At 50.3% G+C, this 22,136-nt stretch overlaps 1 protein-coding gene across 1 annotated transcript in view; it reads right to left on the bottom strand.

Moving 5' to 3' along the window:
* The window catches only part of Rab11fip5 (RAB11 family interacting protein 5), a 37,904-nt gene extending 16,062 nt beyond the window's left edge, over positions 1-21,842 (bottom strand). The window contains 1 exon segment of the mRNA XM_052174164.1: positions 21,246-21,842. Within this exon segment, the coding sequence (XP_052030124.1) occupies positions 21,246-21,676 (431 nt within the window). The 5' untranslated portion in view covers positions 21,677-21,842.
* Positions 21,843-22,136: the final 294 nt, after the last annotated feature.

A 22,136-nucleotide genomic window follows, 5' to 3' on the forward strand; every position in this document is an offset into this window, starting at 1 on the left:
CTTGACGAAGAGACTGGAGCACGTCCTTTATCGAGTCCCAGCTTTTTTTTAAAAGATATATTTATTTCATATATGTGAGTACACTGTCGCTGTCTACAGACACACCAGAAGAGGGCATCGGACCGCATTACAGATGGTTGTGAGCCACCATACAGTTGCTGAGAATTGAACTCGGAACTCTGGAAGAGTAATCAGTGCTCTTAACCGCTGAGCCATCTCTTCAGCCCGAGTCCCAGCTTTTTAAACTGAGGGTGTGACGCCCATACAGGAAAATCAGAGTGGAAGTTGTGAAAAATTTAGCAACCCAAAAGGTCTGTGAACAATTTAAAACCCAAAACTTAGTTAAAAAAAATCAAACCGGCCGAGAGTCCGAGGAGTAATTGCCGCAGGCCCCTTTGCTGCAGCTCACGTCTGAACTCCCAACAGGCACACCCCCCACACCACACAGCCCCAGCAAACACCGCCCAGCACCTCCGCACAATTCAGCACGGCTCTGGGTTGCATTAGAATGTATGATGAAAGGTTGCTGTCTGAGGCTGGGAGGATGGCACACTTAGCAAAGTGCTCTCCACACAAGCGTGAGCACTGAGTTTGAGCCTCAGCACCGGTGTGAGCAGCAGTGACAGGTACTTGTAAGGGTGACACTGTGGAGGCAGAGGCAGGAGATCCCTGAGGCTCATGAGCCAAGCAGCTTCGCCTATCATTCAGATCAGTGAGAGACTGTCAAGAAACCAGGTGGATGGTTCCTTAGTGATGATGACACGCAATGTGGTCCTCTGGCCTTCTCACACACACACACACACACACACACAGGTCTTATACACCCAACTCACATGCATTCACACACACACATATATATGCAAAAATTCCTAGAGTTGACTTGAATTTCATTTAAAAACAAACATTAAATTTATGAGAAAGAACATGCAATCTATGCATGAACAAAAGCTTAAAAATTAAAAATCATTAAATGAAGTTTGGTGGAATTAGAACACTTTCTAGGAATTTTTAAAATGGCTCTAAAACATACTTTTGCCATTTTGCAGTACATATTTATGTTTAGTGATGATCTCAGCACTGCTTAGAAAGTCAAAATGTCTGTCAGCTCTGGAAACTGTTGCAGATGCTCTACATTCTGTAAAACCAGATATCCAGCCAAGGTTTAGAATTGGTATTATTAGTTTTGTTCTTTGGAGAGAGTTTCACTAAGTAGCTTTGGCTAACCTGGAATTCACTTATGTAGACTAGGCTGGCCTAGAACTCACTCTGTAGACCAGGCTTGCAGGCTTGCAGGCTTGCAGCTGGAACTTGCAGCAATCCTCCTGCAATCCTTGCAGCAATCTCCTAAGTGTTGGCATCACAGGTGTGCATGCTGTGCCTCATTGAGATTTATTTATTATATGTGAGTACACTGTAGCTGTCTTCAGACACTCCATAAAAGAGGGTCAGATCTCGTTGTGGATGGTTGTGAGCCACTATATGGTTGCTGGGATTTGAACTCAGGACCTTAGGAAGAGCAGTCAGTGCTCTTATCCACTGAGCCATCTCTCCAGCCCAAGATTTAATTCTTTATGCAAAAATAATCACCTTCATCTCATTAACATGCAAATTTGTTTTCATTTTAATATATGAAGAATTATATGTATACAAAATTGTTTTAAAATACATTGCTTTTTTCAATTAATATTAATTTATTCAATTAATATTATTTTATTGTTTTGCCTGCATGTAAGTCTGTGTACCACATATGTGCAGGTGCCTCCAAGACCAGAAGGGGGCGCTGAATCTCCTAGGACTGGAGTTAGGTCACAGTCGTGAGTCACCATGTGGGTTCTGGGAACCAAATCAGTCTCTGGAAGGGAGCCAGTGCTCTTAACCCTGAGCCATCATTCCAGGTCTTCTAGCTTTTTACTTCTTTTACGGCTTATCCTGACTCCTGCACAAGTATAAAGTGCCATTGGTGAAGCATCCATTAGGAAGGGAGGGAGGGAGGGAGGGAGGGAGGGAGGGAGGGAGGGAGGGAGGGAGGGAGAGAGGAAGAGAGGGAGGGAAAGAGGGAGGGTAGGAGGGAGGGAGGGTAGAAGGCATGCCCAGTCACCACATAACAATGTCACATCTGCATGCTATACATTTTTTAATCATTTTTTTTATTATTGGCCTTTCAGATGGTTTCAGGTTTTTTAAAAATTAAATTACAGTTTAGTTTATTGTGTGTGGGGATAGGTAGAGGGAAGGAGATTGTGCTTATAAGCCGCAGTGCAAATGTAAGGTCAGAGACCGACTGATCGCATCAGTTCTGTCCCACCACGTGGGGCCTGGGGAATAGCTCAGCTGTCCGGCTTGGCAGTAACTGCCTTTCCCTGCTGGGCCACTGCACTGGCCCTCTAATGGGATCTGTAATTCTAAATGCCCAAGAAGCTGGGGAGAGGGCTCACTGTGCAAGAGTGCTTAGTGGACAAGCATGAGGACGAGGGTTTGGATTTCCAGAGCTCATGTGAAAAGACGAGTGTGGACTGTGTGCCAGCACCGAGACTGTGTCAGAGGCAGAGACGGCATTCCTGGGACTTTTTGGCCACAAGTCTAGCTCCAGATTTGATTCCCAACACCTACATGGCAGCTCACAACCAACTCTTAACCCCAGTTCCAAGGCCTTCTGACCTCTGAGGGCACCAGGCATACACAAGGTACACAAACACACAATCCAGGCAAAACACTTGTATACATAAAATAATAAAATAAACATATATGAGAGCAATTTTAATAAATTAAATAATTATTTATAAAAGAAAATACTTGAACTATATTAACCAATGTGGGGGTGGGGTGCTTGTATTAGTGCCCAGAAGGGTGAGGCAGGAGGGCTAGTCCATGTGTGAGGCCAGCCTGGACAAAGTAAAAAAAAAGGTCTCTCAAAAAAAGTTACATTGCTTTAAAAAGAAACAGAAGCTGGGCAGTGGTGGTGCACGCCTTTAATCCCAGCACTTGGGAGGCAGAGGCAGGCGGATTTCTGAGTTCAAGGCCAGCCTGGTCTACTGAGTGAGTTCCAGGACAGCCAGGGCTACACAGAGAAACCCTGTCTTGAAAAACAAAACAAAACAAAAAAACAAAAGAGAGACAGAGAGAGAGAGGGGGGGGGGAGAGAGAGAGAGAAGGAGAGGGAAAAGGAAAGGGAAAGAGAGGAACAAGGAGAGGGAGGGAGTGAACACAGCAAGAAACTATGAATGAACAACACAAAGTTTTCTTGAGCTGAAAGCCACCAGCACCCCGCAGAAGTATGTACCCAATGAACAAAGCCAGCGCCATGCCCACCGATGCTGCTAGGAGACTTCTGAACAACCAGCTGTAAAGAATCCCCAAAGCTGGGCTGGAGAGATGGCTCAGCGGTTAAGAGCACTGACTGTTCTTCTGAAGGTCTGAGTTCAAATCCCAGCAACCACATGGTGGCTCATAATCATCCATAATGAGATCTGACTCCCTCTTCTGCGGTGTCTGAGGATAGCTACAGTGTACTTACATATAATAAATAAATAAAAATAAATCTTTAAAAAATCCCCAAAAGCCTCCATTATCAATGCACACATAGGGCAATGAGCATCTCCACATATGCAAGGGAAATGCTTCTCACTGGTCTAGGGTTCAAGACCAGCACTCAAGCAAGGGTGAAGGAGAACAGCAGGTCGGGGCCATTAGCATTGCTGCCACCAGACGCACGGTCCACACACAGTGGGTATGTAGGAGCACAAGGCACTGCTCCCTGCTGGGAACCCCTCCCACAACACTGGCAACTCCGAGGTCCTGGCAGGCAGAGAAGGCTGGGAATGGGAGCAGGCCCTTTTATTAGAACCTGCTATGTAGCTAGGCTTGGTGGGTGCGAAAGTGTAATCCTAGCTCTTGGGGGGCTGTGGCAGGAGAATGACCAGCTCAAGACCAGTCCAGGTTACATAGCGAGGGGTGAGTGTGCTTAGGTTTCTCATCCAAATATAAAGAATAAATTCACCATCAGGCTGGAGGCAGCTGTCTAACTGTCAGGGGTGGGGGAGGAAGCTCTTAATGCCTTGAGGCAGGGTCTTGTTATATATATATATAGCCTAGGCTGGTCTCTAAATTAGGATCTGCTAGCCTCAGCCTTCTGAGGTTAAGGCACGGGTCATGCCGGGCAGTGAGGGTGCACGCCTGTAATCCCAGCACTCTGGGAGGCAGAGGCAGGCAGATTTCTGAGTTTGAGGCCAGCCTGGTCTACAGAGTGAGTTCCATGACAGTCAGGGCTATACAGAGAAACCCTGTCTAGAAAAAAAACCAAATCCAAAAAAAAAAAAAAAAAGGCATGTGTCATAGTGTCATACACAATAGCTGGATTCTCAGCTGTTAGGTCTTTAGGAACCAAGGTCATGATCACTTTCCTTAAATCCAGACAAAGTCTCACCAAAACCTAAGAAACAAAAGAGGAAGAGAAAGAGACAGACAGACAGACACACACACACATACACACACACACACAGAGAGAGAGAGAGAGAGAAAGAGAGAGAGAGAGAGATCACGGGGTGAGAGACTGCAGGGAACTATCTTCTCTGTGGCTATTTTTGTACTGCTTGAATCTTTTATAAGGAGCATCTATCACCACGGTAATACAAAGGAGAAATACCAGGCCTGAGTTCCTGTCTTCCTCTACAGCTATGGGCCCACCAAAGTGAGTACTCTTGGGACTTCCCCAAGTAAAGGCAAAGGGGGTGTCAGCAGCTCAGGCTGATTGACCCTTTATCCTGTAAGGTCACTACCTCACCTGATACTTCTCCCAGGAAACTTGAGTCTCTCTCTGGGAGGCCAGGAAGGAAGAAGTCTTTGCTCAGTGTGATGGTTAATATTAACTGTTTATCTGAATGCAGGAAAGTTACACAGTGAGCAAGCACGGTCTTTGAGGGATTGTCTATTTGGTTCATTGCTGTGGGAAGACACACCTTAACTGCAGGCACCGGGCTTAACGGCTGGGACCTTGGACAGAAGAAAAAGGAAAGGGGAACTAAGCACAACATTGTTGCTCTCCACTTCCGGACTGCAGATACAATGTAACCAGCTGCCTCCCATTCTTGTCAGGGTGACCTCAGAGGCTCCATTTACCACATTACCTCCAAACTGTGACCCAAAACACACCCTTCCTCCCTTAAGCTGCTTTTGTGAAGTTATTTATCACAGGGAAAGGGAAAGAAAGTGTTAGACACTCAGTGTCCCTCAGATTCTCGTATCCAGGGAAGACTGGGGCTACACCCGCCTGGGGACACAGAACGCTGACACTCCTGTCCTTCGACAAGCTCACTCGGCCCCGCTCTAGCTACCAGATCAGGCACCTTGATCGCTCTGCACAAAGACTTGGCCAGAGCTCAGGCTTCCTCCAGAATGGTGACCCTGCTCTTGCTGAGACGACAAGGACTATCTGAAATTCTTGCATCCTCATTCCTCGACAAGTCCTCAACTACACCCCACCCAGACCTGCCAGGCACCAAGATACTGGGTTCCTAGGGGAAAGGCAGCCATAGACTGCCTAGTGGGCTGACACAGAAGGCACACACCAAAGAACCAGAGGCAATCAGGCTCTGAGTAGCAGCTTCCGGCAGCCTGAGGCTGCCCACATCTCTGTCCACGAGAAGGCAGACATAAACAGCCATTACTAGTCATGTAGCCCTCTCCTAACTCCAGGAATGGACAAGGGAAGGTGGGAGCTGACTTAGGAGCTCCCACGTACCCTCCCTCACTCTCCATCTGCTCCTCCAAGTCCGCCTGGGTGGGCTCGTCACAGCCCCAGGACCCTCAGGGCCTATGCCGATGCCTGGCCCACTGCTCCCATTTAGGGTTAAGACCCACCCAAATTCCATTAGGATCTGGTCAAAGCCTCAACAAAGCCTGGACAAGGCCAGAGCCCAACAGCCAAGGCCCCATCCAGTTGGCCATCACTAGCTAAGGCCACACCCAGCTGGGCATCAGTGCAGGATCATTTTGTCCATTATCCCTCTAGAAACACCAAGCCTAATTAAAACATACGGAACTATAAAGTCTGGGCTGGAAATATAGATTCGACAGCCATATTGGTGAGGGCACCTCAGATGACTACTCCCAGTCCTGGGTGAGAACAGGATGGATGGTCCCTGCTTTATCTCCACCAATTTGTCAAGTCAGAGACCAGAGACCGAGTTTCCCTCCAATGGCTTCAGCCTCCAAGGCATTCAGGTGAACCCAAAATAATCCTTTGTTGCTCTGGGCCCAGCCAAGTCATGACTTACTTTTCTGTCTCTAGTTTTTTTATTTTATTTGTTTTTTAGATAAGAGTCCAGTGATATTGCCCAAACTGGCCTCAAATTCTCAGTCCTCCTGTCTCAGTGTGTGGGGATATAACTGCCAGCAGGACAGGTTTTTGTGTTTGGGATGCTATTGCTTGGACGTAGGCCCTCATACCTTCTAAGCAAGTGTATATTGCTTAGAGCTATATTAAATCTCAGCCTTTATTTGTTTATTTATAATTTATAATTTTTATTATTTTGTGTATGGGCTTTCATCTGCATGTGTCCCACATGCATGCCAAGTGCTCTTAGAGGCCAGAGCAGGGCACTGGCTGCTATAGCTGCAATTACAGATGGTTGTGAACCATCACGGGGGTACTGGGAAGTGAACCTGGCCCCTCTGGAAGAGCAGGCAAGGCTCTTTACCTAGGAGCCATTTCTCCAGTCCTCTAAACTAATTTTGAAACAAAGTTTCACTAAGATAACCTGGCTGACCTTGAACTTGCCCTGTAACCCAGGGAGGCCTTGACCACTCTACTCATCCAGCTTTCTAAGTAGGCTTGTGTCAACTAGCCTAGCCAAGACATATTTCTTATGAGATGACTGGCCCTGGGTGTGCCCATCCCTCCCCAGAAGGAGGCAACCTGCCAAGAGATAGCACGCCTGGGTAAGGGACCACCAGCCTCAAGCACTTCCTACAGACTAAGTGTGCTAAGGTGGATGTGGCCTCTTTTTTCCCCCATTCTGAAATGCCACAGCAAAAACAGTGACCCTGCTCGACCTGTGACCCCAATACACATCTGGACCTCAAAGCATGGGTTCCTCAGTTTCTGCAGCTTGGTATTACCCACATACCAGCACCCCCAAAATGCTATGCACACTGTTATCTCAAAACAGGCAAGTTAGTACCTTTATTTATTTATTTGTTTTTTGTTTGTTTGTTTGTTTGTTTTACTACAAAAGAGCCCCTGGCTTTGGGCTGGGTCTTAGGTTAGCTCAATCAATAAAGCATTTGCCATACAAGTATAAGGACACCAATTCAAATCCCCACAACCCTCATAAATCTGGGCATGCTAGCACACATCTGCACCCCCGGAGCTCCTATACAGAGACAGGAGGCAAACTTGGGAGAATCCTCAGAAGCCCCTAGGCCATCTAGCCTGGCTTACACAGTGGCAAACAGCAAAGAGACCTTGACTCAAACAAGATGGAACGTAAGAACTGACACCTCAGGGTATCCCCTGACCTGCACACACGTGCTAAGAAAGGTGCATGTGTACATACACATCAACATGTGTGCACACACACCATGCACATATTCTGGATGCCTCCAGTATTTCCCAAGAAGCTCTATGCCTGCTCAGTTCCCAGAGCAGATCAGGCTCCTGGAGCTAGGCTGTGTGAGGGGATGTAGACCCGAGGGCAAGACCATAACCAGTGTTGACTTACGGGGAGCTCGCTACACAGGGCCCTGCGTGACTTTTATTGTTTTATTATTTTTCACTGTTTCCACTGTTGATGAGGAACTGAGTTTTGTAATCTGCCCATGGTCACACAATTACTAAGTAGAGTCAGTCTGAACATAAAGCTGCCTGGCTCCAAGTTCACGTCCTTAAGCTCTGAGGCTCAGTATCTCTTCAGGGGATACCCTGTGAGGCAGAGGATGGAGAGAACCTGGCATATTTCATAGACTCCTGAATAGGACTGGAGTAAGTCAAGTGTATTTGGCCTGCAGCTACAGCTTCCCACAAGCCTGTCTGGCAGGGCTCTCCTGTCTCACCTAGACAGGTGTCGGTGGCCACTGCCACGGTAGTTCTCTGAGTACTGGGGTTCGCAGGTTACACTGTGTGGTAGATGGTGGGAGTGAAGCCGGGGCAGTTCACCAGTACAGCTAACTAGAATCCTAACCTGGTTACTATGCACTGATGACCCATCCCATTCTGCTGCTCTCTACTCCTGAGGTCTTGGGGAAGACTCTGAGAACTGAGTCCCAAGTCCACACATGACCACTGGGCTTTGTCAAGGAGAGGAACTGGGGAGGGGCTCAGGCGACCAGGTTCTCACAACTCAGTGGCCTAGGCCTGGCCTCCATGCCTATGTGCAGAGGCTGCTCTCCACAAGTTTGTTTTGATCTGTTTTGAGACATGAGATCATGTAATGCAAGCTGGTCTCCAACTCCATCCGTCATTGAGGATGGCCTTGAACTTCTGATAATCTTGCCTCTACCCCCTGAATACTGGGCCTGCATATGTGGGCTACTCTTGGCTTTCTGCAGTGCCAGAGACTGAACCCTGGGCCTTTTGCATGCTATACAGGCACTCTACCAACTGCCTACAAACAGTTCCAGCTTCAGCAAGGTTTAGAGCAGCCACATGGTTGGGGGTCCAGGTCCTGGGATCATGTGACATCTGTGAAAGGGCCTGGTTTGGACACCCACCCACTGAGAGAAGATGCCCAGACAGACTTAGGAAGCACCCAGGATCAGGAAGGGAAGAGGTTGGGTGCTGACCTCTAGCCCACCACTTGACTTTGAAAGCCACGGATCTCATGACTGCTCTGCTACATTGAAATGTCTAGATCCCCTCATGGCCCTGTGAGACCAGGGTAACGGAGAACCTGAGTGGTAAAAACATGGCATGTGGTCTTAACCACGGAGCCATCTCTTTAGCCCCTCTAACTGAAACAGCATCCAAAAATGTTCTGTTTGTTCCTTTGTGACAGTAACAGCACAGCATAGTGGCAATACATAGAAGTTTGTCTCACTCACACACACACACACACACACACACAGTTAGGTTGTTTCACATTGATTGACAGCTGTTAAAAGCACACCCACCACTGCTCTGATCTACATAACAAAGAACACAGAACCAGATCACTACATTCAATACCGATCTAAAGCCTATGTATGTCTTTTCTTACGCTGACTACTTACTGTGGGTGTACAGGGTGTGTGACCTGTGTACTTAGAGACCCTCTGAGAAGAGGCCTGTAGGCTTCAGAGGCCACATGGGTGCAGGGCACAGGGAAGGCTGTGAATGCCCAGGACGGGAGCTCAGCAAGCACCAGACAGCCCCATCCCACATCACTTACAAGCTGAGGTCCCAACAGAAGGCAGGCGCCTCTGTCAATCTCACCCAGGGGCACACAGCGCCTGGCAATCAGCAAGGAACCAAACCCTCGGGTTCCCAGCATCACACCATGGCCACGGTGACCAGTCTGCTCTTCGAATACCCTGAAGGCCAGTGAAGGCGGGAGGGAGACAGGTTCCTAGGTTCCTAGGGAACAGAAGCCATTGATCATGTGACCAATATCACACATTTCTGCTTCCTAGTCCTGGTCAGCAGGAAAGCTAGTGCTAGCTAGTCCACTAGCTTTACTGGACATGGTGGTGCGCTTCCTCAGCACTTTGGCAGAGGCAGGTGGATCTCTGTGAGTTTGAGGCCAGCCTGGTCTACATAGTTCCAAGAAAGCTAGAGATATATAATTACAAAAGGAACAGATTTCAGACCTCCATCCTGTCTCCCACACCCTTAACTGCACATAACACTGTCCAGCTGCTTCTGGCCTTAGAAGGCACTATAATATCTCGGCAGTAGGCTGACTGAACAGGAGACTCCATCTGCACAGCTTTGGAGAGGTCGTTACTCGTGCTGGTTGGGGTGCAGCTCTTCTGAGGCCACCCACACTCCTGTGTATAACCCCAACTGTGTTCATATCCGCTCCCATAGGAAGTCTAACACCCCGCTGGCTCGCCAGCTGCTGGGCTGATGAGTGCCTGGGACTGAGGTGTTCACAGGCGAGCACAAGGCTCAGGAGTTGGGGCCATTCATAAAACAAGAGGCTAACAGCCAACTTTTGCAAGGGTCTAAGGTAACCCCACCATAGGTCCCTAATGAAACAAAAGAAAGACTGGACCATCTAAATATTCCAGAATATTCTGAGCTATCTTCAGATTCAGGTGCTGTGTAAAAACACAGGAATGGTGCCACCCCCTCGCGTCAGCAGCTCCGTGACAATGCCCCCAAGCCAAACATCTCCTCACTGCTACTAGCTGCCTGTCTCTTCTCTCTTTGTTCCATACCTCATCTAATAGAACTGTATCATCTATCCATGACCCTGGAAGTAGATTTCCCTGGGTTACCATCCATTCATTCTATTCCTCCATCCCAACACTAGACATCTTGGCATGAGTCCTCTCCGTGTGGGTGCGGGCTTCCTGCATGAACTCAGGAAAGCTCAGACTCAGCAGTGGGTTCTCCACCACAGGCCCTGCCCAACTGACTGTTCTTAGGAAAGATGTCTGTTCAGTGCAGGCACACAGCACACATGCCAGCACCATCCCTCCAAGAGGCACAGTGGTCCTGCCAGCAATACCACCATACCCAGCCAAAGGTTCCAGATCCAGGCCACCACTCAAATATTCCAGAGACAAGAACAGAGTGTCTTGTGGAACTCATACCCAGGTGGGAAAATTAGAAATAATAAATAAAGCAAGATGGTGGTCATCCCAGGAAAGCACAGATGACACGCACACTGAAAAGAACAACCAGGGGACTTTGGAGGGACCATAGGACTGGCTACTGACAATGGGCATAAAGGGAAAGGGGAGGGTAGAAGACCTTCCAGATGCAAAAATCAAAAGTGCAGGCACTGGGGGGGAGCTGCAAATAGCAGACTGGGGCAGACTGGGGCAGACTGGGGCAGACTGGGGCAGACTGGGGCAGAAAGGAAACAGTCTCGATCATACAAAGGAACTAGGACTTTCTTTTATTTTCTTAAAGATTTCCTTTATTATTTATATGTAGGTACATACATCTGTGTATGAATTCCTCTCTTAGGGAGGCCAGTATGGAGCCGGCACACGGGGCAGGTCCCAGCAAGGCTGGTTCCCAAACTCCTTAGACTTTAATGGCAATTCTGATCATAAATTAATAAACAGACTTTTTTTAAGTAGCAGCAGTTAACAGTCTAAAACAGAAGTTTAAAAACATAATCCTGGGCCAGAAAGATGGCTCAGAAGGCCAAAGTACTTGTCACCAGGCCCGATGACCTGAGCTTGATCCAAGGGGACTTACATGGTGGAACAAAAGAACCCAATCCAGAAAGTTGTCCTCTGACCTTGATATGTGCCATGGTATTCATACACCTATATACACCCACATAAATAAGTAAAAAAGGAAAGGAAAGAAAATCCATGCTGGGCCACAGTTTTAATCCCAGTGATTGGGAGAAAGAGGGAAATTAATCTCTGTGAATTCAAGGTCTACAGAGCAAAGTCCAAGACAGCCAAGGCTACACAGAGAAACCCGTCTTGAAAAATAAAACAACAACAGAAGCCCTGGGCCAGTGGATGACTCAACAGGTAAAACTACTTGTAACACTGCTCTGGTGACCTGAGTTCAATCCTTGGAATCCCCAGAACAGAACTGACTGAGGGAAGCTGTCCTCTGACCTCTACACACACACTGGAGCAGACGTGTACCTGCTCTTATGCGACATCACAACACATAAACAAATTAAATAAATAAATAAAACCATAACCTCCCCCCTCCCCTGGAAAGCTGAGCGCTGCAGCAGATGCCTGTTATCCTAGCATTTATGGAGCGGAGGAGGCTGGGGGCTGAGACTGTGAGGGAATCCTTGGCAACATGGTAAATTCAAGGCCAGCACGAGCAACACAGAGACCTCGTCTCAATCAGGAAACCCTGACCCAGGAGGGGCAGGGACTTCCTCGAAGGACCTTTTTGGCGCCCCGATGGCAGCAATATCATGGGGTCACTCAGTCCACTCTCAGTGTTTGATGGTCACCTTCTCTGGGTCAGAGCTATCTTCATCCACGACTGAGTGATGGCACAAAGGGCGGGCACAAGGCCACGTTGGAAAGAAGCAGGTCACAGGTAGGGGTCTCGGTTCTCCTCCAGGCAACCAAGAAGTAAAGCAGCCACTTCTACCACAGGCTCCAGACACCAGAATATTCTGTTTTACCTCAGGATCAAATAACCCAACAACCTCAGGCTAAAACCTCTGAAAGTTTAAACCAAAATCAATTCTTCCTTATTTCCTCAGATATCTTGTCAGTGTGACTGAAAGAAGAGTGAAAACAGGACCCAAGGGACACACACCCAGCTGAGTGTGACATTCCTGTGGTTCTAGAGGCTGAGGCAGGAAAATCACCTGGGCTCAAGATGTCCAGGAAAGCCTGGGTAACACTGGGAAACCATGTCTTGAAACAAACACAGCCGGGCGGTGGTGACGCACGCCTGTAATCCCAGCACTCTGGGAGGCAGAGGCAGGCGGATTTCTGAGTTCGAGGCCAGCCTGGTCTACAGAGTGAGTTCCAGGACAGCCAGTGCTAAACAGAGAAACCCTGTCTTAAAAAAACCAAATCCAAAAAACAAAAACAAAAACAAAAACAAAAACAAAACAAGCAAAAAACCAAGTAAAACAAGTCAAGCCACTAAATAGAGGCATGGAACTAGCAGCACTCAGATTTACTTACTCGGAGAAATAAACTGGGCCAGGGAACTTTAAGGGCATCGTGGGAGACCCTCGGTGGCTGAAAGACAAGAGCTCTGATTCCTGTCCTACCTCTGACCTACTGAATGAGTTTTGCTCTTATTTTGAGTCAGGGTCTCATGTAGCCCACTGGCTTTGAACCCTAGCTCTTGCCGCCTCTCTCTCTCTCTCTCTCTCTCTCTCTCTCTCACTCCCTCTCTCTCAAGCACTGGGAATATAGGAATGTGCCACCACACCCAGTGTATGTGATGCTGGAGACAGGACCCAGCACTTGTGGCAAGCTGGACAAGCCTTCTGCTAACCAAGCTGCATCTCCAGCCCCTTGAGTGCATTTCAGGGTTTGATTTGGTTTTGTTTTTATACAGTAGGAGAAATTGAGCCCAGGACTTGACACATGGTAGACAAGGGCTTTGCTACTGTGTATGTTATACTACCTGTACTCCTTGGGTAGATTTTTAAAAACTATTTGCCTCTGTAAAACAGAGTGATAAAATAGATTTAAAACGGGAAAGTATCAGCTAAAACCCACAGTTGGGAATCTGGAGACAACCAGGACACACACACACACACACACACATCTCCTCTGCCTTTTCCCTCCATCTCCTCTCCTCTCAAAATTCCCATGGAAGCAGTCTGTCTCACATAGCAGTGGAAGGAGAGGGGGCTCTCAGGCCAGCCGTGCCTGCTGACACCTACAACCTAAAACCTACTCTTTGACTTGGTCTCTACAAGCCAGACCCAATCCCAGGACATGACAGAGTCTTTTATCAGACCCAAAGACTTATCTTATCGCCTGCTCTGGCATCATGCCAGGCCTGGCAGCCACAACCCTTGGAGAGGGCCCAGACTGGCACTCACTAGTCACCTCTGTGGCTGTCAGCTCACACCCCAGCCAGACTCAGCCCCCGCCCCTACCTCCTTCACATAAATATCTCCTCTAATGCTCGTCCCACTGCCTTACGCTCCAAAGGTCTGCCTGTCAGCCGGCCTCAGAAGGGGCTGAGCCCCACGCTATAAAAATGCCAGGAGACAAGTCTAACCACCAAGCAGCAAGGGCAGGTATTCAGAGTACAGGAGCAGGTGCACAGGCAGGGGAAAGTGCACTGGGCTCGAGGTTGGGAACCTATCCACTACTAACAAGCCCTGAGACCTTGGACAGGTCGGTCTAGTTCCTGAGACCCTCGTCTTCCATGTCTGTGGAAATAAGGGTCACACTGTTGCCCTCAGAGGAGTGTAAAGGAGATAATTCTAGAAAAGCATGCTGAGAAGTAGGCCAGCCACATATACAAGCTTTGGGTTTATTGTCTATGGAAGGTCTTTTACAGGCTGTCACTTGCCTCAAGGAATGACCAAGCAGCAATGACTCTATCTAGGAGGGAGGAAGGAGCTTGCAGATGACCTTTCATGGGGAACGTCAGTGATGAGGGAAGAAGGAAGGCCCTCTAGTTGACCCATGGGCCTCTGAGGCGCTCCTAACCTTCCTTCCTTAGGAAGCGTGGGTCAGAGCAGGCTAGAGCCAGGCAGCGACTGTCCTTCCCTGAGCTTCTGTTTGAGCTCCAGGATAGATAGAGACCATTAATAATTTCCCCCTGTGTGGGAAAGTGAAGCAGGTAGGTCACAGGTGCAGAGAGCTGCAGTTGAGAATGTTGCACTTGGGCAAACAAATAGGCAGGGAGAAGAAAATATGCAGTTCACGTGCTTGCAATGCAGGAACTAAGTTTGCAAGTTTAACCCAGAGCTGGAAAGACTGGCTGCCTCAGAGAAGGGGAGCAGGTGACCCGAGATGGGGGTGGGAGCAAGATGTTCCCAAGCTCAGCTCAACTGCTCTCGCTGCTTCTCCCCACACTTCTGAAGTGATCCCTTTCCTAATCACTAGGCCGCATCAGGTCTCTTCTGCATCCCCCAAGAGGCCCAGCCTGGTTCCTCCAGCCCTGAACACTCTCCTGACTCCCTCTGGGAGTGTCTGTCTGCTGATTCAGTGGGGTAACAGTTTCCTGCTAAGTCTCCTCTCAGACACATTGCTGTCCCTCTCATGATGGGGTGACCCATTTTCCCTCTCATATCCTCCCCAGACTTGCCTAGGCACAATGGTTACAGTGGGACCTCAGCAAAGGCTTCCCAGATATTGAAAAAAAATGGGTAACAAAGGGCAAGTGGCTGCATCTCTGCAGAGGAAAAACAGGAGGGTTAGCAGCCTTCTGTCAAGTCCAACAAACATGGGGAAGACAGAGAAGCTGAGGAGATTTGGCTGGGCCCATTCAAGTCTGCGGCATGTCTAGGCCTCACCCTACCCTTGCGATATACCAGGAGCCACAACACTTATCCCCTAGAAAGAACAAGACCAGCTAGAACCATAGACACCCATAAACTGCTTAATTCGTAAACTCAGAGAGAGCAGTTCCCCAAGATCAACACGAGTCTGGAGATCTGTACTGAAGAGGGAGAGGAAGCCTCAGCAAGACACGCCCCCCACACGGAGCTGGGTGGGGGTAGATGAACCAATGTTCCTGTGGCGGTGTGGTCAGGTTCAAGTCCTAATAAAAATTCTGTCATGTGTTGTGTCAAAGTCAGCTCACCTCTCTGTACCAAGAACTACTCAGCCATGAAGCACGGTAACAACAATGACAGCTCACTGGTTTGCTCTCGAGGCTGAGGGAAGAAGTCCTAGAAAGGATGAGGCAGAAAGAACCTGCTGCTCCTGGGGCCCAGAGGCAGTTAAGCTCTCTGATGGCTACCCAACAGGTCTCTAGGTATGTCACCACCTCAAGGAGGATTGCCTTGACCATAGCAGACCCAGTGGCCCATCTGCTCTGAATATAACCACAGTTTCTTCTGAGCTCAAAAACACGGGTGCTTCTACCCATTTTAAAAAGATGCCCATGTCCCTGCCTCTGGAATCCCTCCCATTCAGACTGACATGTGTTTCAGGGATGTCTCTAGAAGAAACTACGCTTCCAGGTCTGTAGAGAGCCCATAGATCCCCTTCTGCTGCCCAGGAGTTATGCAGAAACCCCTCGATACACACAGGACCCAAATACCAGCTCTTGCTTACCCATAACTCTTCAGGCTGCCCAGGCTTAACAGAAGCCACACAGTCATGCCCTCCCTGCCTACTGAGTAGCTTCTGGGCTCTCTTCTCCCTATCCCCAGCCATATCCACATATTACAGCTCTCCTCAAGCTTTGAGGCTGAAATTCCCAGAGTAAAGACCCACTGGATAGGGGTGAAACAAAGGTTAGGTTAGGTGACCTGCTAGAGCCTCTCCCTCAGCATCTCTCTGATGACTGTGCTCACTGCTGGTTAAAAAGACACTGGGCCTAACCCCACGCAGGGCCTTGTCACCACATAGTAAAACCCCTCTCATCCATAGGGAAGCCAACTCAAAACGAACAATATCATCTGCGTTTTGGTACTGCGCTACCAGGATCTAACCCGAGGACACACTCTATAGGGAGAAATAAAGTGTGGGGGTGATTTCCACAGAGCACAGCAGCTCCTGTCATTGTGTTAGTCATCTGTCCCGAACAGGGTGGGAAGGGCAAGGGAAACATCTGGAGAGGGCCAGACCAGCAGTTTAGCAGCAAGGAAAGTGGCGCAGCGCCAGGGTGACTGCAATAACAAGGGGCGGCCAGCTGCAGCCTGGACTGCATAGCAAGTTCCAGGTAGGCCTTAAATATGCAATGAAACTCTGTTGCAAAGAAGAAAAAACGGTAAAGGAAAGCCAGGCCTCAAGGTCAACCAGGACTGGGGTTCTCCTGGCTAGTATCTTGTCTCATCTGCCTAGTGGAGTGGGTCTGGAGGCAGTGGGATTGATTGGTCATAGACCCCTGGTAACTGCCTGGTTCAGTCCCAGGGCTCAGGGCCAGGGCCAGGGGCAGATTCAAAGGAAAAGGGAAGCCGCTGTGCCAGGGAGAAGGAGTCACACTTCCTCCCTCCCCGCTCCACCCCTGTGCTGCTGCTCAAACAACCCCAAATAGGGGTAAGCCACCGGGCCACAATCAAGAGATGAGGCTTGTTCATCCTAATGACACCCTCTGAGTGTGGCCACACCCCTCCCCAGCATCCGCAAGCTCCATTCTCCAAACCTGGAGGTTCAAGCAGGGGCCTAAACCAGAGGCCTGAGTGGGCCTCCGCTGCTTTCTGAAAACAAGGTCACACCTAGAAGTCAGTGGAAAGAAGGTTGTAGGGATGAAAACAAGCCAAAAGACCCTCACAACACTAAGCACAATGATTCATGCCAGTCATCCCAGCTCTTAGGGTGGAGAGGCAGGAGAATCAGCAATTAAAGTGACCATGACCAGCTAGGAAGACCCTCTGCCCTCAGAGCTCCACACCCATGGGCTTCCCTGGGCCTTCTCTAAAAATGAGGAAGAAAAGGAAGAGGAGGAGGAGGAAGGAGGAGGAAGAGGAGGAGGGGAAAGAAGAGGAGGAAGAGGAGAAGGGGGAAAGAGGAGGAGGAGAAGGAGGAGGAGGAGGAGGAGGAGGAGGAGGAAGAAGAAGAGGGAGAGGAGGAGGAGGGAAGATAAACCAGGGGCATAGGAGGCTGGGCAGGATCTGACGAGGCCACTGGAGGGGCACAGTTAGCAAGCAGCCTGACCATGATCACAGTTTTAGACTATGATGTGAAAGGACAACTGGTCCCAGCTGACAAACCCACAACCATGGCTTTTACAGAGGACCAGTCCAATCTATTTCTGTACCATAGGCTTCAAGGCTGCAACCAGGCTGGAGAGAAGGAGACTGTGGGGCTCTGCACAAGATGGTGCTATGGCCTCCCCTTCCCCAGTACAGACCAACTAGCTCTCAGGGGCCAAAGGGGGGTCTCTCCACCCAAAAAGTTTTGGGACTGACTCTCTAGCCTCTTATTCCAAAATTCTTGCTTTTTCTTCCATCTTCCAAATTATTCAGGGTCCCCTCTGGCACAAGCCACATACATCCACAGCAGTAAGCCCAGAAGAGTCCAAGTGTCCCCCATTTCATCCCTCAGATAACAAAGAACACTAACTGCCACCACCCCGTCTAGGTCCTAGGAGCTAGGGTGACAAACCTGGCACCCACTGGGAATTCTAAGACCGGGGATGGGGGCTAGAAGGGAGTAACACCTTGGAATTGGTCCCCACCATAACACCAAGGCCGGTGTCATGAAGGCAGCTGTGCTCCAGAGGGGAAGTAGCTCTAATCAAGTGTCATGTGCACCATGTTTTTGTGTCGAGAGCTTCCTCTCTGAGGGCTGGAAGTGTAGTTCAGCAACAGTGTGTGCTTGCCTAGCACACACTGGCCACAGAGTTCCATCCCTGGTATGGGGTGGGTGGGGAGCACAGAGCACGGATTTCCTCTTTGGATATTTCAAAAGCCTCCAGTACAACCTCCTCACAGAGAAGTGACTTTCAGGGGTCCCTGGGGTAGCTAGAGTCTCAGCACAGAAGCAAGGTCCCTCAGCAATTCCAAATCTACCCTGTGAAAGCAGCCATCTGTATTACACCACGGCTTCACAGACGACATCTGACCAATGTATACAGCCAAGCTGTATCACTGTGACCCTTGCAGGGATGGAGTGAAATGGTTAAGGAACCAGCACTGTGCCAGCATGCCTTCCTCCAGGGCATGGGCAGTGCCAAGCAAGGCTGCCAGGGAGAGCTGCAGAGCCATCAGGTGACCTGAGCCTGGCTTTAGGATCCCAGGGGCAGCTCAAGTCCTTGAGCCCCCCCAAGGGCTGCAGAAGGCAGCTGGGGATTCTGAGACTCTCCTGTCACCAACCACGGACATGAGGCTTCCCCAGACTTAAGGTTCTTGAGCAGTCCTTCTGAGGCAGAGGACCTCTTCCAGATGTGGGCTACCAGATGCTGTTGCCAACATGTCCTTCCACCATCATGGCCCCACGCCACCACCACACACACCCTCAGTGCCTGGGAACTGCACTAGACCTTCCTCTGTGGTCTCACTTTATCTCCCACATCAACCCTGGGAAGATATGTTACCCCCATTTTAAAGACTAGTAAACTGAGACACTCACACGTTTACCTGCCTTGACATAAAGTAGCGCACGAGAAAGGGATCTCTGTACCATGCGACCCCTCAACCTGCTCTCCCCAAGTCAGCTTCTCTGGGTGACAGGGGCCCACCGCCTGCTCCCTCTGCTCCTGCCTCCTAGAGTGAAAGGGAAGACAGTACTTTTCCACCAGACTCCAAAAAGGAGGATGCTACCCCTGATCTTCTCTGTCTGCCTCAGTGGCTCAGGGCAGGGTGATCCAGGAAACACCTCCAGGAGCAGCCATTAGAGCCTGAGGGCCATGGACTGGAAATGGCGGCCTTGGATCTCTGTCAGTGAGCAAGCTGTGAGGTCCAGTGACTAAAGGTACAGAGCGGGCCAACAGCGTTGTGGACTTTTCCTCTGCCCACCCTAAGTGCCCCACTTCCTGCCCTCTCCAACTCTATAAATAACCCCGGTCAGGGCATCAGCAGAAAGGCAGCCAGGTGGGTGTGAAGCAAAGCTTGTGGAAAAGATGACTTCTCAAAGTAAATTAAGGCTCCCATTCAGATGAAGGAAGAGGACATCAGTCTCCCGGGAGCACTGTTCTTGGCTGAAAACAGGCCCACCTGGACTTGCAGGCTGGGCCAGCTCCACTAAGAAAGATTCAAGGCCAAGAGGGAAGCAAGGGCATGAACAACAACAACAAAAAAAAAAAAAAAAAAAAAATCAAAGAAGCTTCTCCCTGCAAGCTCGTTTCCCTGCCCTGACCCTTTAGTCCACCCGGCCCCTAAGGCGTACCCCACTTATAATGTACCAGCCTGGAGAAGCTGAAGGGTGATGGGGTTATGGGGCTGGGGAAAGGAAGGAGCTAAAAGGTCCGTGGAGAGCATTCCATCCCACACCCAGGCCCCTGATCGGCCTGGACCAGGAAGGAGGGGAGGACACAAAAGAAGGAGGGAAAAGAAGAAAACAAGGACCAAGTTATACCTCATGACTCCACACCCAGCAACTAAACAGCAAGTCACGAGGGCAGGAGAGAAGCCAGGGGAGGGAGGATGAAGTCAGGTCAGAGCCCTGCCTGGAATGTGCCCAGGTCTATCCCACCCCAGCCACAGCGGGCCAGCCAGGAAAGCCCTTCCCTACTCATGTTTTGGGGGAAAAAAAATGCTCAAGGTCAGACCCTTTCTATTCAAAGCCTGCTTTCCTCTTAGTCTGCACCAGGCTGAAGGCTCATCCCTCTCCAGCAAGCCTTCCTTGATTTTCTCAAAACCAACAAATCTTGTCTAGCAGTTCTATGCAAGGACACCATTCTGCACCCATTCTCTGGGACTTCACCAAGAAGGCTTAGAAATTAACTGGCCCAAGCAAGCCACAGCAGGTGGTCAGCCCTGGGGACTGACTTCTATTCTGGACAGTCCCTGGCGGAAACAGGAGAAGATACTCCAACTCTTAGGTCTTTGATTTGTTTATTTGGTTTATTTTTCAAGGCAGGGTTTCTCTGCGTAGCCTGGCTGGCCTGGAACTCAGAGATCCACACAGCTCTGCTCTCAAATGCTGGTGTTAAAGGTACGAGCCACCACTGCAAAAGGCAAAGCTTAGGTCTTGATCTTAACCCTACAAAGGACAAACTCTGACAAAATAAATGTTTAACCTCCTACCCTTACCAGGTTTTGGTGTCTCTGGCCTTTGCATCCAGCATTGGGGATGCAGAGACAGTAGAATCTCTGTTCAAAGGCAGCCAGGTCTATAAAGCACGTTCCAGGGCAGAGCTACATAGAAAGACCTGTCTCAAAACAAAACATAACAAAACAAAACAACAAGAACCCCTCCTTTCCCTTCTAGGGAAAATAATCTGGAGAACTGGAGGGCATTATAACTATGCCACTGTCTCACTGACCTAAGCTGATTCAAATGGTCCCTTCCTTTACTCTGAGGTGGCCCAATGCTTTCAGTCCTGGTACCCTAGACACAGAGTCAGGGAGTATGTCTACATAGTGATGGGTATCCCTGATCGTTCAAAAGGCAGGTGTCCTGTGTAAGCCCTGGGGACGCTGGGGTGTCTCCCTTCAATCTTGCCTTGGAAGATAACACCTCACCTTGCCGTTTCTACAAGGTGAGACTTCCTCTCCACTGCCTACAAGCTAGGCACCTCTTTGAGGATAGGAAGGCAGGCCTTGAAGTCTTGAAATTTCCCTTCTTGTATTTCCACAGCCTCAGAATCCCATTCTGAACTTTCCTTGACCATGTACTACCAACGCTCGGTCACTACACCAACTCCATCAGGCCTTGCAGGCCCACCAGGCTGCTTAAGAGGCTGGGGGGTAGGGGGGAGACGGGGGACGAAGGGCTGAATGAGAAGTAACAACTAGTATGCGGGTTTGTGGGTTTGTGTCCTTGGGTGGGAGGACCGGTCCGGACAACCCAACCAGCCCCGCCCAGTTAGGCCTTCAACCGTTCCGTCCCCGCTCCCAGCGCCCCAGACTCACTGCGTGTGCTGGGCGCGGCCTGCGCGGAAGACCTCGTCCAAAGCTACGGTTGCCCGGCCCAGAAACTTGTCCACGCCGATGAGCGAGCGGTGCATGGTGGTAAGCACGAGCTCGCAGGCGGCGTTGGGGCCAGAGGCCCAGGGTGCAGGGCCCGCATCTGCCTCCTGTGCCCGCAGCAGGCCGTCCAGGGCGCCGGGCGGCAGCTCGAACGAACACTCTTCGCACCATTCCGGGCAGCCTTGCGTCTTCTCCACTACCGAGGTGCTGTACTTCTCTCGGCCCACCTGGATCACCGTGTACGCGTCGCTGGTGCTACCGGCGCCCGAGCTCTTGCCCCTCAACCCGCTGGCCCGCAGCACGGTCACCTGGACGTGCGTGGGCAGCCAGCGGGAGGATCCGGCCGCCGGTTCGGCGTCCCGCACCAGGGCCATGGCGGACCCTGGGACCGAGTGACAGACGTGGCAGCTGCGGGATGCTGTCAGGAGCCGGCTCCCTGCGCCGCCTGCAGCGCACCGACCGCCGCAGCTGCGGGCTGGCCTGGGCCGAGCGGGCCGCCGCCTCCCCGCCGCCCCGCCTCACGGGCGGCCGGCCGCCCCGCGACGTCACGCCCCGCCCAGACCCAGGTCAGGCCCCACCCCCAGTTCCACCAGTTTATAGCAGTCTAATAGCTAAAGAAACCCAGAGAGGGGCGCGGCCTCTGCAAAGATGTGGGCGGGGTTTCCTCACTGGCTCAGCCCCGGGGGGGGGGGGGGGGCAGGGAGGAATCCCAAGCTCCCACTTTTGTACTAAAAGGTGACCGGTGCAGAAGAGGCGCGGCCTCTACAAGTGTTGGAGGAGAGGATTCAGATATGGCTACGCCTTAATCGCTTGTGCACAGTGCGGAGCTGCAAA

This window comes from Apodemus sylvaticus, chromosome 2 (genome assembly GCF_947179515.1).
Source record: "Apodemus sylvaticus chromosome 2, mApoSyl1.1, whole genome shotgun sequence".
NCBI lineage: Eukaryota > Metazoa > Chordata > Mammalia > Rodentia > Muridae > Apodemus > Apodemus sylvaticus.